Source organism: Parambassis ranga, chromosome 6 (assembly GCF_900634625.1).
Source record: "Parambassis ranga chromosome 6, fParRan2.1, whole genome shotgun sequence".
Lineage (NCBI taxonomy): Eukaryota > Metazoa > Chordata > Actinopteri > Ambassidae > Parambassis > Parambassis ranga.
In genome coordinates this window covers 2873856-2896228 of record NC_041027.1, presented here as the reverse complement: position 1 = coordinate 2896228, position 22373 = coordinate 2873856, and the positions used below count along the sequence as shown (strand labels likewise).

The 22373-nt window shown below is 42.9% G+C and overlaps 2 protein-coding genes across 10 annotated transcripts in view; one reads left to right on the top strand and one right to left on the bottom strand.

The window, feature by feature from the left end:
- Window positions 1–349: 349 nt before the first annotated feature.
- nup205 (nucleoporin 205) lies at window positions 350–12473 on the top strand. 3 transcript variants are annotated; one of them, XM_028407451.1, is made up of 42 exons: window positions 350–430; window positions 1133–1275; window positions 1372–1543; window positions 1705–1849; window positions 1994–2153; window positions 2286–2514; window positions 2645–2809; window positions 2925–3100; window positions 3237–3353; window positions 3485–3622; window positions 3755–3905; window positions 4031–4236; window positions 4319–4501; window positions 4629–4679; window positions 4892–5101; window positions 5176–5413; window positions 5509–5698; window positions 5779–5899; window positions 6052–6133; window positions 6274–6438; window positions 6517–6641; window positions 6738–6852; window positions 6991–7140; window positions 7319–7393; window positions 7537–7694; window positions 7796–7876; window positions 8021–8212; window positions 8352–8553; window positions 8642–8740; window positions 8847–8995; window positions 9086–9277; window positions 9382–9503; window positions 9598–9730; window positions 9839–9965; window positions 10046–10119; window positions 10228–10356; window positions 10557–10683; window positions 10840–11012; window positions 11172–11301; window positions 11527–11655; window positions 11784–11860; window positions 11964–12473. In XM_028407451.1, the coding sequence occupies exons 1-42, from the start codon at window positions 403–405 to the stop codon at window positions 12114–12116; spliced, it is 5982 nt and encodes a 1993-aa protein (XP_028263252.1). In that variant the 5' UTR covers window positions 350–402; the 3' UTR covers window positions 12117–12473. The 3 variants fall into 3 exon arrangements, with proteins under 3 accessions (XP_028263252.1, XP_028263251.1, XP_028263253.1); XM_028407450.1 differs by having other exon boundaries at window positions 6988–7140; XM_028407452.1 differs by having other exon boundaries at window positions 379–430; window positions 1136–1275; window positions 6988–7140.
- A 161-nt stretch (window positions 12474–12634) lies between these two features.
- Window positions 12635–22373, bottom strand: part of fgd4a (FYVE, RhoGEF and PH domain containing 4a) — a 37947-nt gene continuing 28208 nt past the window's right edge. For 5 of the 7 annotated variants that reach the window (XM_028407454.1, XM_028407457.1, XM_028407453.1 and 2 more), the window contains 16 exons: window positions 21912–22064; window positions 21169–21364; window positions 18609–19053; window positions 17086–17175; window positions 16851–16996; window positions 16589–16745; window positions 16362–16500; window positions 16225–16283; window positions 16002–16148; window positions 15544–15716; window positions 15394–15424; window positions 15226–15306; window positions 15022–15147; window positions 14696–14833; window positions 14477–14617; window positions 12635–14400 (listed from right to left, as the gene is read on the bottom strand). In XM_028407454.1, the coding sequence (XP_028263255.1) occupies window positions 14131–14400; window positions 14477–14617; window positions 14696–14833; window positions 15022–15147; window positions 15226–15306; window positions 15394–15424; window positions 15544–15716; window positions 16002–16148; window positions 16225–16283; window positions 16362–16500; window positions 16589–16745; window positions 16851–16996; window positions 17086–17175; window positions 18609–19053; window positions 21169–21364; window positions 21912–22064 (2492 nt within the window). In that variant the 3' untranslated portion in view covers window positions 12635–14130. Of the gene's footprint in view, window positions 14401–14476; window positions 14618–14695; window positions 14834–15021; window positions 15148–15225; window positions 15307–15393; window positions 15425–15543; window positions 15717–16001; window positions 16149–16224; window positions 16284–16361; window positions 16501–16588; window positions 16746–16850; window positions 16997–17085; window positions 17176–18608; window positions 19054–20601; window positions 20732–21168; window positions 21365–21911; window positions 22065–22373 lie in introns of those variants that run through there. The other 2 variants (XM_028407459.1, XM_028407460.1) reach the window with 2 other exon arrangements.

The window sequence follows — 22373 nt, the reverse complement described above, 5'->3', positions numbered from 1 at the left end:
TTTAATCAACGTGGTTCAACACAGCACATGTTTTATTTTATTTGAGATGCATATAAAATTATATTGCAAAGATAAATAGAATACCAAAATATTAAATAAAATCTAATCCCTAGGATAGGGATTAGATTTTAAAATATTCCGGTTGTTACTTTGCACCAGAAAACTACAATTCCCATCAGGGCTAAAAGAATAACTCCAACTTTCCGAGGACCTCGCCTGACTTAATTACGCAGAATGATTGCAATGTATAAGACATCAGAATGACGTAATTATGCAATACACAATTTAAATTGTATCGATAGTTCATGTCCAACAATCGTAATCAAACAGTTTCGAAGTTTCATTTTAAATTTTACACCGGCATGAACCAAGAAACTTCTGTCCAGTTTTCCTGAATGTATCATGGCGGCGCAGATGGCGGTAAATTCGGGTAACTATGCCTATTACATTGACTATTTAAGCTAGCCTTGCGTATATCTTTGCATATTGATTGTTAATCTATAAGTATAAACGATCATCATCATTTTTGTCGACAGTCGGGGCAAATAACATATGGTGACCACATGGTGTTGGATCAGTCAAGTGCTGGCTTGGGCTGTTAGGCTAGGTTAGCCTAGCCCTGCTCATGCCAATTAAAATCAGTTAACGACGACACATGTAGATCTCATTTTTACATTATAGGTAATACCACGGAGTGGTTCCCTCCCATGGGTCAGCTGACTAGCATACTTGGAAACACAACTGAAACTAAAGTAGTTGTGTTCATGTTATGATGTGTATGGCATCTATACGTGTGATAACTTAATATACTTCTGCGTTTCTTTTGTAGTTCTGAGTCTTACATACTTAGATGATTGTTACGTTAACGTTAGGCTCCAAAATGAAATTCTTAGTGCTACTTGCTGCTAACGTTATTTTAATGTTAGTTGATAAAATACCAGTAACAATGCCTGCAGACAGTGTCATTTAATGCTATGTCACTTGGCCACACTCTAAAGGACTAATTTCCAAAATCATATCTGGCTTTTGCTGAAATTAAAAAAAACATAAATAGTACAAGAGGGCAAATTAGTTGTATATGTCTGTATTTGATTAGCAATGATTTTTTTTTAAAGTATATGTATTCACCCAGGAGCAAGTCTGTGGGGGCCACTGAAAGAGCTGTGGGAAACAGTGGATGGAGCTGTGTTGAGGAGACAGCCAGAAAGTGTCCACCTCCTGGACCTTCAACTGAAGAAACACAAACCACATTTTCTCTCGCTATTTAAGAATCCAGTGAGATATTGCACACACTGCTATCAAATGCATTGATAAAAAGTAGGTTATCTAAGACCGTTCTGTCAATAACATCTTGCCTTCTCATCAATTTAGCCAAAAAGTGCAGAACAGAGAGACAAAGTACGTAAAGCCAGCACAGAAGGTATTGCCATCCAAGGTCAGCAGGGATCACGCCTCCTTCCAGAACAGCTTCTGACAGAGGCCTTCATCCTCAGTGATTTGTTTGATATTGGAGAGTTAGCTGCACTGGAGCTTCTGTTGGCAGGTAACATAAACATATGACAGTCATTTTGGTGACTACGTATTATGTGCTTAAATGCGTTTGAAATTATTTTTTGTCTGTCCTGATCTATTGCAGTAGTAAGACATTAAATTTTCAATTCATCTATTCCCATCAATTGTCTGATTATATTTGTCTTTTTATAGGTGAACAACAGCAGCCACATTTTCCAGGTCTTACACGAGGTCTTGTGGCTGTGTTACTCTACTGGGATGGAAAACTTTGTATAGCCAACTCTCTGCGCACACTCATCCAGTCTCGCCATGGCAAGACCTTTACCCTGGATCTGAGGTAACTAACTTCAAGTATTACATTCAGATGGTGAGGGGTGCTGTTGAAGGCACTCATGATTAGCATGCTGTATTTTCCTGTGAGTAATTTTTTCATATATAAATATATTGTTTACATTCCAATGTTTCTTGTTTTTTCATTCAGTGGAGAGCTGGTCACTTTGACCACACGCTTTACAGATGAGCTAATGAGCCAGGGTCTGACCAAACGCATCCTTGCCCTGGTGTCAGAGATCAGCGTGACGCGAGAGTTTGAACGGCTGCAGAAGGAGCGTGGACTGGGAAATGAAAAGCACAGGAAGGAGGTGGGAGCAAATTTTCTAATAATTTTCAATGTCAATCATACATTAGTAGTTGAATGTCACTACTTGTAGCTCAAGAAGAAACATAGACTTGGGAATTTTTGAACAGACTTTGATTCTGACTTCTGTCACCAGGTTTCAGATCTCATCAAAGAATGCAGGCAGGCACTGGCAGACTCCCTGTTTTCATGGACCTGCCAATCACCCTTGACTAAAGATGACACCCTCACTCTCATTGGCTATCTGGAAACAGTGACAGCTCAAGCTGATGGCTCGCTGGACACTGTGAACTTAGCTCTAGTAATGGCACTTCTCTACTGCTTGGATGTTAGCTTTATAGAGCAGGGGACGGAAGACAGAGAAGGTACATATCAAAAAGTTTTATCTGGTTATATCATAAAAAACTAGCTACTCATTCTGAATACATTCAAGCTAGTTTCAGTGTTTTGCTTTGATAGATATTGAGGTATTGCTTGTTTCTTGTGTTCCTCCAGATCTCCTCCAGACGCTGCCATTGCTCACAGAAAGACAGTATGTGTCTGCCGTGCACAGTAGGCTGATGGACGGCCAACCTTGGAAGCTACCTGGTCTACAAGCTGTGTGTCGACTGGCCTGGGCTCTGTCTCTAAGAGTTCTTTCCCAGCTACCACAGGGCTCAGGTAAGGCCTGTAGTTCTTTGACCTGCAATAAATAAAATAATTCCTCGCTATTTGATATTAATTCTTAAAAATAGCAGCCAATAACTGTAGAAGTGTGGGTGTATGTGGTTTGCAGCCCTGGTTGAGTTCACTGAGGCAGATGAGGCTCTGGCTGATCAGGCTCTATTGGGTGACGTCTTCCTGTTTATGAAGGAGGGAGTGTTGGGATGTGAGAGCTTTGCCCAGGAGGAGTTTTACATTCGCCGCCTTCATTCACTCATCACAGACTTTCTGGCACTCATGCCAATGAAGGTGAGAGATGACGTTTAAGTATAAATATGTTTGGTTAAACTCATCAGAATTAGGCATTCTTTGTTTTTTCATTTATTTCACTGTTGTCTTGTGTACCTGGTATTATCTTACATTCTAACATTTTTGCTTTTTGCAGGTGAAGCAGCTTCGCAACCGTGCTGATGAGGATGCTCGGCTGGTGCACATGTCACTACAGATGGAGAGTGAACTTCCATCATCATTGCGCAAAGACTTGGACCATCTTATGTTTCTGGTCAGTCATGTGTCAGCAAACATGTTTAACTTGCTCCCAACAGCCTGAAGTTGATGGAAGAGCAACAGATGTTACTACATGCTCCAGTGCTTTTTGTTTATGGTTGTCATGGTGCTGGTTTGTCTTTTCAGATAGGAGAGTTTTACAGTAAAGATCCATTTGGGCTCGAGCTGGGTCTGGAGTTCTGGTGTCCTACAGAGTCTCTCCAACACACATCCCTACAGGGATCCTACCTGGGAATGGCCTTGCAAAGACCTCCACATAAGCAGGTAATTTTCATTACTTTAAGTAATGTCTTAAATTGTAGGGAAAGGTAAAATAAACAAAACAAGAACATTAAAGTTGTAGTTTGGCCCTCTTGGAACACCACCCTGATTTCTTTGTCTTTTCCTTGGATTTAGGTGGTTCTCTCCAAGTTTGTTCGTCAGATGGGAGACCTTCTGCCCTCCACCCTCTATATCTCTTATCTCCGAATGTTGAAAGGTCTTGCCAATGGTCCTCAGTGTGCTCACTACTGCTTCAGTCTGCTAAAAACCAACGGAGCCACACACAGTAAGAACAACCTTCAGGGATTTAGTTAGTTTTCTATTTTGGTCTAGAAGTTTTTTATGATATTCCCTGAAAAGCTTTTAGTGTCAGCAAATGAATAACCACAAACTTCTTGTCTGTATGTGCAGGTGACAACATCCAAGGTGTCTCAGGCAGCCCAGTGTCATGGGAACATTTTTTTCACTCTCTTATGCTGTACCACGAGAACCTGCGACGTGACCTTCCAAATCCGGATGCAGCGCACTACCGCCACCCACCACTCAGGGGCATCACCCAAAGAGAGCTGGAAGGACTAACCTCATTTTTGCAGTTGCTTACCACCATCATTACATGGGTATGACACGGCAAGGATGTTGGCCATGTGATTGGTGCACAGACTGTATGTGGCCTTTAAATGATTTATTTTTTATGTCCAGAGTGAAAATGCTCGACTGGCTCTGTGTGAGCATCCACAGTGGACTCCAGCTGTAGTGATGTTGGGGTTGCTACAGTGCAGCGTTCCTCCCATCCTGAAGGCTGAGCTCATGCACTGCCTTGCAGCATTTGGCAAGTCACCAGAGATCGCTTCTTTACTCTGGCAGTCACTGGAGTACACTCAGGTAGAACAGAGCTTACTCAGATGATGATTTTTAAGAGCAAATCAAAGTGTACTGACAGTGTTTTGACATTGTTTTGAGGTCTGCTGTCTTTTTGTGTTTTAAACTGAAATATTTTTTTGTACCACAGATACTTCAGACTGTGCGAGCCCCAGGACAGAGGCAAGCTGCAGGCATTGAGGTAAATGCATGTAATGCTCATTGTAGACAACCTAGTTGAAGGTTTTGATTCTTTTCTGTTTCTATGAAGAAATTAAAAAACTGGAATTGACTATTTTTATTTCAGAATTTAATTTGTTATCAGTGTTATAATTGCTCTTTAATTTATAAACCTGTACAAGAGAGACACACTGGGCAAACTTTCTGGGGTTTCAAACTTGTTTTGGCTTTTAGGTGGAGCTGAATGAGATTGAATCGAGCTGTGAGGAGTACCCGCTGACCCGAGGCTTCTGCCATCTGATCAGCACATTGGTTGAGAGCAGCTTGCCTGTTAATTTGGGGGCAGGCCTGCGTGTGCCAGGCTTTCAGCCTTATTTGAACTTTTTGCGTGACTCTGTATTCCTCCCCTTCCCCACCAGAGCATATCGACGTCCAGCTGAGAAGGTACAGTTCTGTCGTTGTCTGGTTGAACACATGCAGCTGGATCATGCATACATTAAATTTTTGCCATCTCTCAGTGGGAGGTCGCGGACTCAGTCTTGGAAGTGTTTCACAAGCTGTTGCGGGACTATGAACCCCAGCCATCAGACTTTGTCCAGGAGATGGTGGAGCTGCAGGGTGAGCAGGTCCCAGCCCACAAGCCCCCCGGACACAGCATTGTGTTCCACCTGCTCAACGACTCGCCCATGCTGGCACTTTGCCTCAGCCTTCTGGAGGAAGGTGTGCGCCAGCTGGACACCTACGCACCCTTCCCTGGTGAGAGAACATATGCTGTGGCTGTCAGAAATATGGAAATAATTCCTGCAAATGCATGGAGTTGTTCTGACACTGTTCATACACACCCCTCACAGGTAAAAAGCACTTGGAGTCTGCAGTGTTGCACTGCCTGTGCCTTCTAGACTTGGCTCTGCAGAAGGAGGTGGTGTTCATGGACCTGCTCAGGGAGAGCCAGGCTTCCCTGCTAGTTTCACCCCTGGAGCAGCTCCTCCAGGGAGTCAGTCCTCAAACCCGAAGGGCTGATCACATTGTCAATATTGCCAGGTAAATGGTGATTCTCACTATAGTCATTATAAAATGTATATCAAGTAATTAAACTCTAGATGCAACTTTGTCTTTGGCAGGTATTTGTACCACAGCAGCTCAAACCCAGAGGCTGCTTTCCAGAGTGCCAAGATTCTGCGTCGGATTGCCAACTATCCTAACATTCAAATTAGGCTGGTGGGAGATTTTACACATGACCAGGTATGTGTTAATCTGAACACTTAAGAAATATTTTCTCTCTGCTATGTAACCATTTACACCAATGTTTTAAGAAATGCTACTCAGAAATTTGTATGCACATGAAATTGCTGTTGAATTTCTACTTAAAGTGTGTTTATGTTTCTGCCATCCAGGCTGTGAGTGACAAGCTTATGGCAGGCTTTGTGGAGTGTCTGGACAATGAAGAGGCAGAGGAGGGAACCGAGAAAGGAGATGGTAAGACAGACATTCCTTATTTTGTCTGTTCAACATTGTAGCCTACAAGCTATATCATCTCAGCCCTGTTATTTAATTCTGTGAAACATAAACTGTCAAACTGTTTAAACTGTTGCTTATATCTTCCAAATTGCCTCTAGACTTAGACTCACAAAAGAAGGTGGCAAGAATCCGACATGAAACCCAGATCCACATCCTGAACTTGCTCATCACCTCTTTGGAGCTGAAGACGCCAAATCTAGCCCTGTATCTGTTAGGTTATGAAGTTAAGAAGCCAGTTTCCTCAACCAATCTCCAGGATCCAGGTAAGGATCTGACCTTAGCAGCTTACTTTTTGTTGTGGGTGGTGTGATTTTAACAGTATTTGTTGTGGTCTGTCATAGGTGTGTTGGGATGTCCACGAAGCTGCCTACACGCCATCCTTAGTCTGCTGCAAAGAGGCACTGAGAAACGATCGGGACCTGTACTCACTCAGCAGGCTCCGCACCTGGCTGAGCTCTGCTACCAGGTAATTAGGTGTTTTGTCATTTAGAGCAGTCTCTGCAATAAGAAATATAGCATACTTTTTGTTAAGGAAAATAAATGTGTATTTTCATCCGCTCAGGTGATCTACCAGCTTTGTGCCTGCCCCGACACATCTGGACCCACCATGCGCTATTTGAGGACCAGCCAGGACTTCTTGTTCTCTCACCTGCAACATCTACCATTCATCTTGCAGCGTAAGCTCAGAGTCCCTGCTGATCTTGTTCTTTAAATACAGCTAATAAAAGCTTTACAGATTTAATGAATACAAGACATGAAACCAGAAATGAGTTGGTGTATTCGGGTTCATTCACTCTGCTTTATTTTCTTAGCAGCCAACCAGATTGCTGCTCTCTCACAGATGTCTTGGCTCATGAAAACCGCTGCAATTGAACTAAGAGTAACCTCACTTAACCGTCAGCGTTCCCATACACAACGCCTTGTTAGCCTCCTGTTGGATGATCAGCCACATAGTCAGCATGCAGGTAAGGGATAAGTTTACGGATGATTTTGATAATTTTATTTTCCAAAATGTTAATTTAGAGAAACAGATGCTACTCATAATAGAGACTGATCACATATTTAAAAACATGAAAAAATGGTGCACCCACATTTACAAGCAGAGCCCTTTGATGTGTGCCTGTATGTCCTTTTTGTTTTAAGCTGATGGAGAATCAGGCATGGAAGAAGAGACCAGATCAGTCAGTGGTTTCCTGCATTTTGACACAGTTTCTAAAGGTTTGTGCATCGTTAATACACAATCTTTTCACATAATGCAATTGAACAGTTAACACTGAATACCTCATTAAACATAATTAAAGCATCAATGTAAACAACTATTGATGTTGCCAAGAGTGATAACATTGTCTTCTCATCATCAGTTCGCAGGAAGTTGCTAAGTGTGCTGGACGTAATTGATTTCAGTCAAGACATGCCTGAGTTGCTGCAGCTGGATTTCTTTGAGCGGACTCAGATTGAGCAGGTGATCTCCAACTGTGAGCATGTCAATGAGCAAGGACACACTGTGTGCAATGTTAAGGTAGGCTTCCAGAGAAATTGCATAATTTGATCTTTTTCTGATGTGCTAAGTGGGTTTAATTGTTGGATTTTTGTCATTGTTTGTTGTAATTTTCCTCACAGTTGCTTCATAGAGTGTTGGTTGCTGAGGTGAATGCACTACAAGGGATGGCAGCAATTGGACAGAGACCCATGTTAATGGAAGTGAGTGAATGGCAATTGAAGTTTTTCAGCGCTGCACATACTGTACTTTGGCTATTTGAATTTTAACAGGACTTTATAGTTACAATAGTGTTTATAAAAAAAGAATACATGCAGTTAATTTAGTATCTGTGTGTTTTATCATAGGAGGTAAACTCCATTCTGCAGCAAGTGGTGGAGCGTAATCGTGTGCGTCGGAGTCTAAGTGCAAAGCGCCATGCGCTGCAGTCCTGGAGGAGCCTGGTGGAGACGCTGCTGACTGCCTGTCCAGCTGATCTCATTCCTGCTGATGACAGGCAGCTCATCATTAGAGACCTTTTGCTGGACCTGCACGATAAGGTCAGTGAGCATGTTTGGTGTAGCAAGGTTAAAATAAGTACAGCAATAGTGTCTAAAGATGCATTTTACAGTATTTTATTATCTCCCAATCTTATCATTAAGTATTTGTGTATTGTAATGTGTGCTGTGCACTGTTTAGGTATTATCGGATGACGCAGCAGGAGAATTGATGCCCATTGTTGCCGGGGCAGTTTTCACTCTGACAGCACACCTCAGCCAGTCAGTGCTTTCTGAGCAGCAGCAGGGGGTGGGATTAGAAGCATCCTCAGGCTTTGCTTCTATAGCCAACTCTGCCCTGCACTTGATTCTCCGCAAGCTGTTGGATTTTATTCTTTGTACCGGTCAGTAAAAACTGCTTTCACATAGAAATCCATATTTCTCACAGGCAAATATTTTTCAATACATTAATAATGTGGTTTACACTTAAAGGAGGTGGATATCAGCGTCTCCGTGCTCATCTGTATGGCTCTTTGCTGTACTACCTGCAAATTGCCCAGAAACCTGAAGAACCAGACACTCTGCAGACGGGTACAGAAATGTCTCTTTCATGAAATTCAGTTTTCAAAATGAGCTGGTATTTTTAGTGAACAGTGTATAGATGTTTTCAGTCATTTTTATTAAATCTGTTTTGCAGCTGGCAAAGCAATGTGGGAGCGTCTCACTGCTCCTGAAGACGGTTTCTCCAAACTGCAGAGAGAGAACCTTGCTATCATTGAGAGCTATGGCAAAGCACTGATGGAGGTTGTGTGCAGGGACGCCTGTGATGGCCATGAAATAAGTAGGGTAAGATCACTTGCTTAAAAACAATGTATGCTCAGAAAGAAATGATTGCATCACCTCAACAACAAAATAACAAACTCTTTTTCTTTGTAGATGTTGGCTCTGGCAGTGTTGGACCGTATGCTGTCTATAGACCGCCAGAATCAATGGCTGGTGTACGTTTGTAACAGTGGCTACCTCCGCTCATTAGTGGAGAGCCTGAGACAGGATGATGCTGCCCTGCAGAGCCTGCTTAACCCACAGCCTCCTCTCCTTAAACCCCTCTACCTATATGAAAGCAAAATGGTGAGGAGATCATCAAAGAGTTTTGCATATATGTTCTGAAGACTCTAAAAGACCAGTAGTCCGTCTGAAGTATGTAAGGTACAACCTCTGTTGTGTGTCTTCAGGCTCTGCTGACTCGTGTGGCTAAGACAGGTCAGGGAGCTGTGGAGCTGCTGCGATGTGGACTGGTGGCACAGCTGATTGAATGTCAAGTGTTTGACATGATACCTGACAGTGATGCACACAGGTATGGAAATACAATGTGTAGACTTTCTGCAGTTCCAGAACCTGAGCTTATAGTGTAGGTTTATACCTTAACATTTGTGTCTCTTTCCCTGCAGGGTGATGAGGGATCCATCAGGATTCATCCCTAGTCCTACAGACCGCTACAGGCAGATTCTTTTACCAGCCTTAAGACTCTTTCAAGTGATCCTGACATCAACCTCCATAAATCACCAGCAGGGGGCATCACAGGTAAGCACAAATAAGTAGTAATAGGTGCTGTCTTTTAGCTGTCTTGGATTTGTTGATCCCTGGCTAGCAAAATTACATATAACATCAAGTGTTTGTGTGTCTGTATAGGTTCTGCAGTGGCTGATAGTCCATGCAGACACGATCCAGTCCCTGCTGCGCTGCCAGGAGCTCAGTATGGGAGCTCTGCAAGAACTGTCTTTGCTCACTGGCATCATCAGTAAGACTGCTCTGCCAGGTACAAAAATAACCAAAGATCACACCAAGATGAAAAAAGACTTGAATCAGTGGTAACAATCCACTTGTTTGTTTTCTCAGGTGCCCTCGAGATGGGTGGAGAGATTAACAGTGCTGCTCTTATGGAGTTCCAGGGTCACATTAACAGATTCCAGGTTTCACAATCTTCTTTGTTTTTAATATTTATCAGTTCTTTAGTTCCTGCTAATGCATCTAGTTTTCAGTGTGGGAACTTCACCGGTAATGTCTCTCCTCTTTTGTAGCGTCTGTGTCTGTCTCTGCTTGGTCGTCTGGCAGGCAGTGAGCGAGAGAGGTTGCTAAAACAGGCTGAGATCTCGGCACCTGGAGAATCAGCTGAACGACGAGAAGAGATGGAGGTGGCAATGCAACAGGTCTGTCAATCATTCTCTAAATGGTGTAATAGGTGATGTCTGTCAGTGCCCAATTTAAATGCAGTATGAGGTCATCATGCACACATTCCAATTGTCAGTTTTATGGAAAAGTGATGATGGCTTGTGGGGTTTTGTGTCCACGCATGGTTCACTAGTTTTGCATTGTCACTGACCTGGGACACTCTGTCCTCTGTCCATAGGTGTGTGCTAACATCATGGAGTACTGCCAAACCCTCCTGTTGCAGAGCTCTGCCCAGGCTCAGTTCAGCATCTGCCTCTTCAGCCCGTCTGGCAGCGAGCCAGCTGGAAGAGATGGAGGGCGTGCAGGTCAGTGGTGGCCTGCCCATACTTAAAAGGAAGAAAAGGGATTTAACAGTGTTTATCTCTGTTAAATAAACTATGGTTTTGTATATGATCAGTGTAGACATAGTCTGTACACTCGTAAAAGTCTAATGTGCTTTTTTTTTTTTTTTTTTTTTAAAGATCTCTCATCCACTCTACCATCCATGGCTTACTCCCGAGTGCCTAGTCTGGGTCTAGTCTTATTTTTGCTGAAGAACAGTGCTGCAGACTTCTTCCAGTTCCACCAAAGTCACAGACAAAGCCTGGGAAAACTGCAGAGTCTGGATCAGCTGCCTCCTGAAGAGCTTAAGGAGGTATATTATAAAACAACAAATACAGTAGTAGATAGTAGTATCTGTTGTTTGTTATAAAAAATCAGTTCTTATGTTATAAGTGACATATTGTTTACTTTATGCACTTGATTGGCCCCATTTCTCTTCGTCTTCAGTTCTGACCACATTTCTTCTCTGTAGTTGTGCCAAGGTCTGGTGTCAGGCCCAGGAGGGGTGGAGAAAATCTCATCAGTCCAGAGGAACTTGCTGGCCAAGAGAAGACTGGTCCAGCTTATCAACAACAGAGCCAAGCTGCTGGCCCTCTGTTCATGTATCCTTTGGCCCTTGTAGACAGAGATTTAATTACAGGACTAATAATTAAAAATTTGTTTTTTAATCCTTTTCAGCACAAAACAATTAGGAAAGAATCAACCTGCACATTTCCCCCTGTTGGTTTCCCTCCATGTTTTCTTTGTCAAACAGATTAGAGCTAAAATAACATTATATAGAGATGCCGCATAAGTTGCTATGAAAGGCCTTGACCTCCTTCTCTCAGATGTTATTGAGACCTGCTTGTTCGTGCTGTGGCGCCACCTGGAGTACTATCTGTTGCATTGTACGCCCACTGATCCAAAGGACTCTGTGCTGCCCGGAGCCAGTCTGTACAGATCACGCCTCACAGATGGTAAGAAAATATGTATCCCCTACTTTTATCTTCTAGGAAATACTTTGTCACTTGCTTATTTGGTTAGGACTGTTTCCCTTTCTTGGTTGTGCAAATATTAGCATCCATTTTCTGTTTATTTTCTTTAGACTCCTTTGGCGGGTTGCAGGCTAGTGGAGGCCGCGGACTTGGCCTGTCCAGAGTCAGCCAACAAGACTTAGATCTGGTAAGAAATAGCACCTAGTTACTAGTATATCTGACACACTTGAACATGTCTGACATATCCACTAAATTTTCTTTATCTTGCCTCGTCTCCTGTTTGAATGCAGTTGAAAAGTGACATGGCTGCAGGATTTGGGGAGGCTCTGCAGAGGAAGCTGCTCGATGTGGAAAGCTTGTACAGCCAGGTCCGATCTCGCTACACCTTCATCCAAGCCCTGGTCCGCAGGATCCGTGGCCTGCTCCAGCAGCCCAAAAGTTGAGACTCTCACACACAAAAATGCAGAGACTGGCCAAGACCTAAAATTCTCTCTTTCTGCCATGCATAAGGATACAAACCAAGAAAATCTACTTTTGGCTATTTTTTCCTCAATCACCATTTCTACTGACTTTGCCCAGTTCTTCTCTTGAATATTGTGGAGGTTAAGGAAATGTGTAGCACTTTGTGTGACCACTTTAATTAACCAACACTGCAAGGAGCATTTTTTTCAAGAAATGCAGTCTTGCAGAATACACTTTAGTACTTTTTACTTGTTGAGTAATTTGATATTCTTTAGTTTGGTGTGATAACTCTTCTTTTTTCCTTTTGTGAAAATAAACATTTTCTAAATCCATTTTAACTGTCTAGTTTGCGCACTCATCACCCCACAAACAACCCCAACCACACCATTAACTAGCTATTTGAATACTTATTTGGTGTAGTAGAGACAGTGTGTATGGTAAAGAATCGTCTATCATGTAGAACTTAGGCGACTCAACCACAAACGGCAACTAAAGAGTTCACTTTTTTGTATGTCTGGGTCGATGCTTTATGAAAATGTAGTTGTCAGGAGAAGCAAAACAAGGAACCAAAACGAGACATTCTTTGTGAAAGTAACATCGCAATAACTCAATAACTCAGAAGTGTCAGACTGCTTTGACTGTAATATGCACTGTCGATCAAGTCTTTCATTTAATCTTATTTTATTTCCTTTAAAGGTACACTTTGTAAAGTGCGTCAATCTTTTAGGGTGGGGATGGGAGGAGGTGAAAATCTGCGTATACATTCAGATCTAACACAGAAGTTTTGTGCTCTCTTTTATCTGAATACTGAGGAAGGGAAACAGTTCATAAAGGTGAGCACCAGCATTGAGCACGGAGTAGAACTAGACCATGAGAATGAACACACTCACTGTGGAAAATATAGGCACATTTCCCTCCCTAGCAACACCACAGTCCATCCAGCACTGTGGTCGCATGGTTAGTTAGTGGAAATAACATCTGCTCTCAGGAAAAACAAATCTACCTAATGCACTTCTTAGTTCTTAGACAGTGAGGGAATAAAATTGTGCTAAGTTTTAACAGATCATGCGCATCTTACTCTATAAATTACTTTAAATAATAAAATTAATTACAGCATTAAAAATACATTTACATTTGTCGCACCAGCTTGCTATGTCTGATTGTGCTGCATTAGCATCTAAACAGAAAACTCTGACACATAAAAGATAACAATGATTTGACCCCAAGTCTCTTCTAAAACTGTTAAGACTGACATCATCCTCAGTTTTTGCTGTCCACAAACAGCATTGTGCAGGCCAAGATTAGGACAAGTTGGCTTCTATTTTCTAAAGCTTTGATTTCTTCTTTTAGCTCAAGCAAAAACACTTACAGTCTCAGGGTGTTTAAGCAATCACTGAGGGTTAATAGAGGAGAGCTGAAACCATTATTATCTGCCACATGATCATTTTTACACTTTTGGAACCATCTTCTCAAGCAAAGTAAAGGGGAATACTGTAAATATGTTATATTTACTGCCCTCTATTTTATAGAAACAAAGTTGATGGCTAATGTCTGTGCATTAAAAACAACTGATTAAAAAACATTTATACTGTACAGCTACACAGCACCAGCAGACTTAGTTTTGCTTTGATTCACAACAGGTTGCTTTTTAAGTCTGTTAATCCACTGGCTCAGGTCCATAATGACGGAGTTTGAGCTGTTCATAATAGTGCCTGTTTGAGGGAAGTTGATGCATCCTGAGGCCCCTCTGCTCTAGTGTTGATTGTACCAGAAATGTCGGTTAGTAATCCAGCACAGCTCTAGCAGTGAAGAGAATCCAGGCATAACTTGAGTGATTGGAGGAAGGGCAGCTTATCCAGCACTTACGTTTCCACTTTAAACATTCAGAATTTAAGAACAATGGGAGAGTGTGTGTTTGTATCTTGTGCATGTAGCACACATCTGCACATTCCATCATTCTACAATCCAAAAGCAGTTTGCAGGAAACACGTCCCTTTATGTGCTATCAGTACTGGCTTCTGGCGTGTTGTTGTTGTCCAACATGTTGGCACTGCTGCCGTTGGTCTGAGGCCGTTCCGGCTTCTCTCCCGTCACTGCCACTCGAATCACTTTCAGCCAGCGCTGCTTAAGCTCCTCAGTTTCTGCAGCAAAGTTGTGGATGGACTTGGACTGGGTAAGGCGGAAGCTTGCTGGAGGGTCTGTGGGTCGGGCGCTGTCATCCACAGAATAACCCACGAGAGGGATGCTGCACTGGGCCTTCACATCCTGAGAGGAAAAGGCCAAGCATCACTTAGAGAGCACAGACCAAAATATTTTTTAGTGACACTGCTTCTTATTTTACCTGTGGGGCTCCATAGAGGTAGAGCACCAAACATTCCTTCTCAGGGATGATGCACCAAACCTTCTGCCAGAGTTTGCTCTTCTCAGAGTACTGCAGGAAGCCACACATGATGCTGCTATCTGTGAACTGACCCGCCTCAATCTGCAGAGCAAAAATGGTCAGAAATTAGCACAGAAACTCCAACTGAAGATGTTCAGTTTACAGAGATCAGGACATCACCTCAAGAATGCCCTTCTTCTTTTCCTCAGCTATCCCCTCTCCCTTAAGGATGGAGAAACAGTCCCGGCAGACTTTGTTCACCTTGTTACCATCATATTCAAGTGCCACCTTGTTGTCTGAACATTTCCAGCACACCACCTGTAGGAAAATTAAAAATCTCTGTTTGTTCCCTGAGCAATATCACAAGTGCATCCAGTGGAAAGGTCTCTTTTAATATAAGACTTTATGGTTAGTAGCAGTAGAGAGGAATTATTCAGATCTTGGAATATACACCCCCACCGCTCCACATCCATTATGTATGGCACAACAACATGAAGATTACTTACATAGCCACAGGCCCTGCAGTGGTGTCTCCGCCGTGTCAGGGCATTGAAAGGCTCCTTACACTTCATACACATCGTCACTTCATTGTCACGGATCCACCGAGGGGCACGCTTCCCCAGCTCAGCATTCTGCATTCAAATGAAAACATACTCAGCAAGACGGCACAGACGTGTTCAGACTGCGTACCATTTTGATGCAAAACTGACCGACACTTCTTCAGCATCTTTCAGTGCATTTTTGAATGACTCATTCTTCTGCTGGAAGATCTCAATGGTTTCCTGGAAAGCCTTTGGAAGAATAAGAGCAACATGAAATGCTGCATCAAAATGAATCAAAATACATCTAATAGTGTTGTTATTGTACTGCATGTGTACCTTTATCCAGCCTGCCTTGTCCTGCTCTGAGCTGAGAAGTTGGAAGAGCAAGAGAAGAAAAAGCATTGGGAAAGGTTGATAAGTGTTTTCATTATTTTTAATGACTTATTATGACCCTTTCAGACAGAAAGCAATTAAACTCATGTGTACCTGGCCTGGAGCTCCAACGTCCTCTCCTTCCCTGACACCTGGAAGGTATGAGGGTAGTCGTCATTGGTTGTTTCCAGGACTTTCATGCCATCAATGCCAATTCGTGTCCTCACTGTGTACTTGGGCCCCCCCAGGCTGAATTTGGGTACGCAGTACAACAGCATGTTGTTGAACTAGCAGAGAAAAGAAACACGTAAATAGACGGATCAGCACTACTGCAGGTTACTTGAATTACACAACTGGGACATATTGTGTGTGCGGCTAATAAGAAACAGCCTAAACATAATCACATCATCTGGTAATCTCAGTAACTGGGAGAAATCCTATGTGCCTCTTATGTCTCCTTACACAGAGGTGTTCCTGCCATGTAATGATGCACGTGTGTCAATTAAGTGGTCAAAAAGCCTCAGCATATTATTTCCCTGCAGCGTCCTTCATTAGACAAGTCTGTCTCTTACCAGAAAGAGGTATCGCTCCATTGCAGAGGTGTTCCTTGCTGCCAGCTTCAGGATGTGGCCCTCTTTTATGAACTCGTTGGAGGGGTGAACAATGTCCTCTTCCTCGCCCAGCATCTCATAGATCTCCATCAGTTTCTTCAGGTTCTCCTGGATGATAAGGAATTTCTCACATTAGGGGAAAAGTCTTGAAAACATTCTGCAGCCGGAAAAAATCTTTACTTACAGATTTTCTTATGGCGCTGTTGGAGTGAGTAGCTGCTGTGGCAATAATTTCTAATGATTCTGAAAAAAATAGATTCAAACTTTAAATAGAAGTAGAAAACAATACACCTCATTTTAAACGTCATTATTTTTACTTACTTTCTGCATCTCTTCGGTCAGGGTCGTCCTGAGGCAGCTTTTTTAGGTAGTCTTTAAGCAGCATCTCATATCGGGGAACCCGCTGCACCGGCTCCAACATGTGATGCTGAAGCGTGAGACATCCACAGACCTCTTGGCTCTGGCCGAATATAATTAGGATGCGTGAATATTTCCATCACACACACTCTGCTCAATGCTCTGTTTTCTGGTTCTTGGTACGTATGTACCTGTATCTCCTGAATTATGCCCTTGAACTGAGGCGAACGGTCGGTCCACTGTTTCAGCAGCTCCATGGCCTTGTCGAAATTCTTCACGTACTCTGCATACATTTTGAGGAAGGGTGTGAGTTTCTGCAGGATGTCCCCAATGCGAGGTGTGGACGCCCTGAAAGAAAGAAGAGATGAGCAAAGTGAAAGTCTTTTTCCTCCTATCCCAATTACAGTAGCATTAAACATCTATTTTCACTGTGTAGACTTGTTTGGAGCTCACCACTCGCCCATGCGTTTCTCCAGGTCTGGAAGCAGAAACTGGCTGTGAAAGGCGTGGATGGAGCAGATATTGGAGAAGATGTTCTTCACCACGTCCACAGGGAATGTTCCTTTATTCGCCTCTTCCATTAGCTTGGCACAGAACACCTGCAGAGCCGTGTTACAAGATGTAAAATAAAAAAACAACAACAACAAACCAAGGAGATGCGGCCTGAAGCCTTCAGTGAATTCCTCACCTGGTCCAGCAAGTTAAGTCGTGCTACGTAAGCCTTCTCGGTGTGCAGGAGCTCGCTAGCGATGTTGAACAGCTTTTGTTCATTCGTCTCCTGAAAGACATTAATGGGACTGTGTGTAAGGATGTATTATTTTTTGGAATAAAGTTGGCCTGACAGTCAGAAACAGGACCAGTTTTGCGGTTCATAGGCTGTATAATGATGGTTTCAGCCTGGTACTTGTCTAATGATGAGTAATATTCTGTGGCTTAAAAGGGCCTTCTCAGGTATCAGCACAGAGAATGGAGTTAATCTGAGATGACAATAATGCAGAAGTGTGGAGCAAATTGTCTTTATTACAATTACAGTTTATTCACACAGCTTTGCTTTGCATGATCATGCTGGTTCCTGCTTGGCTCAGAATGGAGACCTTCTCTATTTTTTAAAGAGCCATGACGAGTGAAGGGCAAAGCAACAAGGAAATGAGGCATTCATTACACTGATGTGTGTTCAGCTGCAGCATGTAGCACCTTTGTAGGTCATTAGCAGTGGGCTGACAGGGTTGGGCTGTGGCATTAAGAGGGACCTCTCAAAACAGGAAATGAAAATGGGAAAAGGGAAATGACCTAAATTTAACAAAGACACAAGTTTGTATGAGTGGAGCAAAGCCTGGGTGAGAGGCCACCTACTAAACAATAAATCACAATAATCATCACACAGCGCACAGACTTCATGCTCTGCATAAAGACAATGAAGTGTAGCCGGAGAGATAATAGTAGCCAGCAGTAGCTATACTGTATATAGCTATACTTCCTACCTGTGGCTTGCTTAACACAGTACTTTACCGACAGAAAATAAAATAAACGTCCACTTTCACCAGCTACACTGATGCACACTGTTAAGTGTTAATTTTCCGATAACAGTCACATATATATCAGGTTCACACTGTTGACCTATTACACTGTTGACTTTCATCAACAAATAAACAGAATTAATGACAAGAAGACTAGTGTACAAAGTCCAACACAATAAAAAAAGTTTATTACCAAAGTTTTAACTTTCTCTTTCTCAAGTCAACAACACAAACTAGAATGTGCTCATCTGCTGCTAGCATGATCTCTGGCAGTGCTCTGAGCTTTTCCTCTCTCATACTGCGTAGTTGTTTTCATCACCGAACAGACAGATTGATCTGAACCTGAGATATTTATAATCTGTAGACAATGGCAGCACCACAGGTTCTCATGGGGGAGGCAGCTGAAGTACAAACGCAGCTGCTTAAGTGTTCGACATCTGTTTTGCCCTCACAGAAAATAACCCCTCAGAGAAACCACTCACTCACACACACAAATGTGATGAATAATATTTAGACATGCTTCCCCTCTGGTAACTCTATCTTCACGATGTTATACTGACCCAGAGATGAAGTAGTTCAGATGATTTAATTGTGAACATAAAGGCTGACGGTTGGTTTAGGCAATGAGACAGCTCTGTCACAACACTTACAAACCTAAGGGCAACACAAATGGAAAAAAACAGACAGCACTTACCTTAGTGTGTGTGCTCCCTTCATCACTTCTTAGTTCACTTTGTGTTTTAGCCCCACTGTCATCATTCTCAGTGTGGCTGTCTGTACCAGTCCTGTCTGTGTCTGCAGGTGAATGATCATCCGTCTGCTCCGCGCTCCCCATATCTCCATTTACAAGCTCTGCCTTCTCTGTCCTCACGCTTTCATGGCTTTCCTCCTCCTTCTCCCTGTCCTGATCCATCTGCACTACTACCCCGTTAGCTGCTGGTTTTGGGGCATCCTGTGTCACAGTTGTTACTGGGGAAAAAGAAGAGGAGGAGGAGGAGTGGTTCTCTTGAATCCTGCTGCTGCTGCTGCTGCTGTTGTTGGCCTCCGTTTGCTTCTGGTAGGCACGATGAGCCGGGCTGCAGTTGGAAGCCTTGCTGATGTGTTTGAGTGGTGAGGTGTCTCGCTTGTTCTCTGTGTTGCTGGAGGAACAGAGGAAAAGGCAAAGAAGGAAGTGGGTCAGCTTGGCAAGAGCAAAAACTATTAACCTTCCCCAAAAAAGAAGAGGAAAGACTAAAAAACAAATAGATTACAGGGAGGGGGGTATATAGCAGCTGGCATGTTATCACAGAGTGTGGGGCAGAACGGTCCACAGAGAGCTTTTACATGTGAGTGTCAGAGTTAAAAATAAACATGTGGAGGTGCACTAACTTCCTGCTGTCTTATGAGTGTGCTTTAATGCAGAGGAAGTGTGAGCAGACCAAGACAGAATGGCGGTACAGTAATAAGGAGGACAGGAGGAGCAGTAGTACTAGAAAGAGGAGGGGCACATCCCAAATCCCATGAGGTGGATGCTGTCCTATTTCTACAAACACACACACACAGAATCTGCTTTATATATTGCACTGTAAGGTCTCTTATTCTTTACTCAGACATGAATGAAAATGTAAAAACCGTGCAGCACAGGAATGGAAGTTGGATAAAGACAAACACAAACAATGTCACCATTCAGCTGCTTGACATCCTGTAGCTGCAGTCAGTGCAGCTGTTTCCCTGTAAATCCACCAAGCAGAAACTGTATCACAGCTCGCTTTCGCTCATCTAATTTCCGCCGTCACAAAAGCGAAACTGTTAACACGTAAAAAGGTTCCCTTGTCTCGCCTCTATACATTCTATAACTGTTACCTTAACCTTTACTTAGACTAGCAGGTGTTTTTTAGATTCGCCCTCTGCAGCACTTGTATGCTACTGCCCAGTAGAAACAGGAAGTATGTATAAATAAAGGAACAACAAGAAACACTCCACAGACAATTCCGTTTTGGGCCATCGGCCACCTAAGCTATGCGAAGCAACATATTTTCACCACATTTGACTGGCATGAGATGCTATTTAATACTGCCTTTATACACAGGCTTTACTTTGTAAGTGCACACATTGGTTCCTCTTTGATTATAAATAGCACAGTAAGTGTTCCGCCACATGACAGTGTTTTAAAAACAGGCTGAACTAGACAATAATTAACCTCGCTATGTGGCCATCTGAAGGCAGCCAAGTGCCATGTGAACCAGATTAGTATATTAGTAGGCTAATTCTGTTCTCTGAAGCTGTGGACCTTTCTCTTCTTTCTGTTTCAGGGCCACTAGAGGGATAATCCAGACACACCCGATCACTCTGATTAACCTCACTCCACGTTAGAAATGTGATGACAGGTGTGGGGAATGCCTGGTTTTATTCAGTCATCCAGTGCAGAGATAGGGGGAAGCTACATAGCACAGGGTGCAACTGTACGAAGCAGTTGGGACAAGAGCACCATTGTTGGAGCAATATTTCTGGGCCTCTCTCACAGAGACAGAGACACAGCTACGCACAAAATTGGCATCAAGCACCACACAAAAAAGAGGATGTACACAAGTAAACTGCCTCGTCACTAAAGCATTAGAATCAACAGTTTTTCATGTAAAACCACACTTCTGAATAATTATATCACCATGTAAAAATGAGGCGTGACAAGTTGACAGAAGGGATCCTACCTTACTCTTGTTACATCTCGCTGTCCTGTCCTGCTACTGAATGAGGAACTGTGTTGCCCCCCCTCCCTCGCCTGTACAAATCTCCTTTCATCCCCTTGCTAACGCTTGGCTCGTCAGACACAGACTAATCTCCACTTACTCTCTCTCTCTCTCTCTCTCTGTGTGTGTGTGTACATAGCTCTCCTCAGAGGTACAATCAATGAGTCAAGGCTGGAGAGTTTAATCAAGAGACTTCTGCTTTTCATCCTTGATATAGCCCGAGTACAAACTCTTAGAGAAGACAAAGCTTTCCGCCGCTGTGATTACCACAGAGTGTTGGTCTATTACAAAAAGCCATGATGTGACGTAGACAGAGTTATTCAACCAGAACCAATCTATCATGGCAAAAAATTGCTGCTCACAAGCTGTTACAGTGTTGTGAATCAGCAAACATTTTTCAAGCGAGAGTAATGCTGAATAACGCTGAATAACATTACTGAACACATTGGATAAAATCAACTATTTACACAGAACCTTCAGTAACATAAGAACTCAATTCATCCTTTCTACTTCTAAGTTAGCTCATACCTGTTCTCCTCAAACCGGCTGATCAGGTCTGACACTTTGGAGTGTTTCTCCTTAGGTCTCTCCCGGGTCACAGCCCCCGTTTTTCCTCCTCCAACCCTATCCTCCATGCTGGGTCTGATCAGTGTTTTTTGGATGTGGCCAAGGGGGGACGAGAGCTCTGTCACTGGGCTCTGAAGGTGTGGTGGCTTTGGAGGCACTGCGGAGAAGAGCGAGAAGGTGAAATATCTTGCAGGCTGTTAACTACACTTTTGGGGATGTTGCTGCAATCTCAATTTCAAGCTGAAGGGGGCAGCATAACATACCATGAACAGCACTTAAACCTCCCAAAAGTATTACACGTGAAGTGTAGAGTAGGCATTTTTGTATCCATCAAATGCTGGGCTTGCTACTGAATTCCCTGCTTGATTTACAGCAGCAGAAAACAAGAAGCCCAGGCTTTGGTCCTATCAATGGAGAATGATTTACTCAGCTCAAATAAAAGAGGAATGACTCAGGTGTCTGCCAATCCCAGGCCAATTTATATAACGTTTCTTTCAACTGCTTCATAAACATGTGCACAGCCATTAAATGTGCAGTGATAAAATACTGAGCAGTGTTTTTCAGACAACAACATTAAAATCAGTGGGAAGGTCCAAGTCTGTGTGTCAATACTATCAGATATGAATCACAGACTCATTTGATGATGACGCTTTCTCCGAACTTTGCACTGTGCAATGTGGCTGTGGTGACATGCAGTTCTGTACCTTGTGGTTTAGACTGCAGCCAAGGCCTGCCTCCAGAGCCTTTTCCATTGACCCCTCCCCTGCTCCTGTTGGACGCCCCTCCACCCGCCCGGTTCAGACACGCCTGCACGCTGGGTGCGCTGCTGCGCTCGCACGCTGGGCTGCTGCCTAGAGCTGAAGGACACAGAGAGGCAAAGAGGGAAAGGATTACAGAAATGATACATTTATATCACCATTTGGAAATTATTACAAATATTCCATTAGATTACTCAAAAGTTGGAAAGTATTATAAAAAACTTGGATTACTTCAACATTATGTCAATGTCAATGTCAATGTCAGCTTTATTTATATAGCACATTTATAAGGGCGTCGCCCACCAAAGTGCTTAACATTAAAATACATAAAATAAACTCAAACTGATAAAATACATAAAAGAAATAAACTGCAGTAAAATACAATAAAACAAAGATACAATCATAAAA

Bases quoted from the DNA above. Each gene is read 5' to 3' on its own strand.
- nup205 (XM_028407450.1), top strand. From the start codon at position 403: ATGGCGGCGCAGATGGCGGTAAATTCGG. The intron at 4,502-4,628 runs GTAGAACAGAGC...TTTGTACCACAG, and splicing joins AGTCACTGGAGTACACTCAG to ATACTTCAGACTGTGCGAGC. The intron at 11,656-11,783 runs GTAAGAAAATAT...TATTTTCTTTAG, and splicing joins CAGATCACGCCTCACAGATG to ACTCCTTTGGCGGGTTGCAG.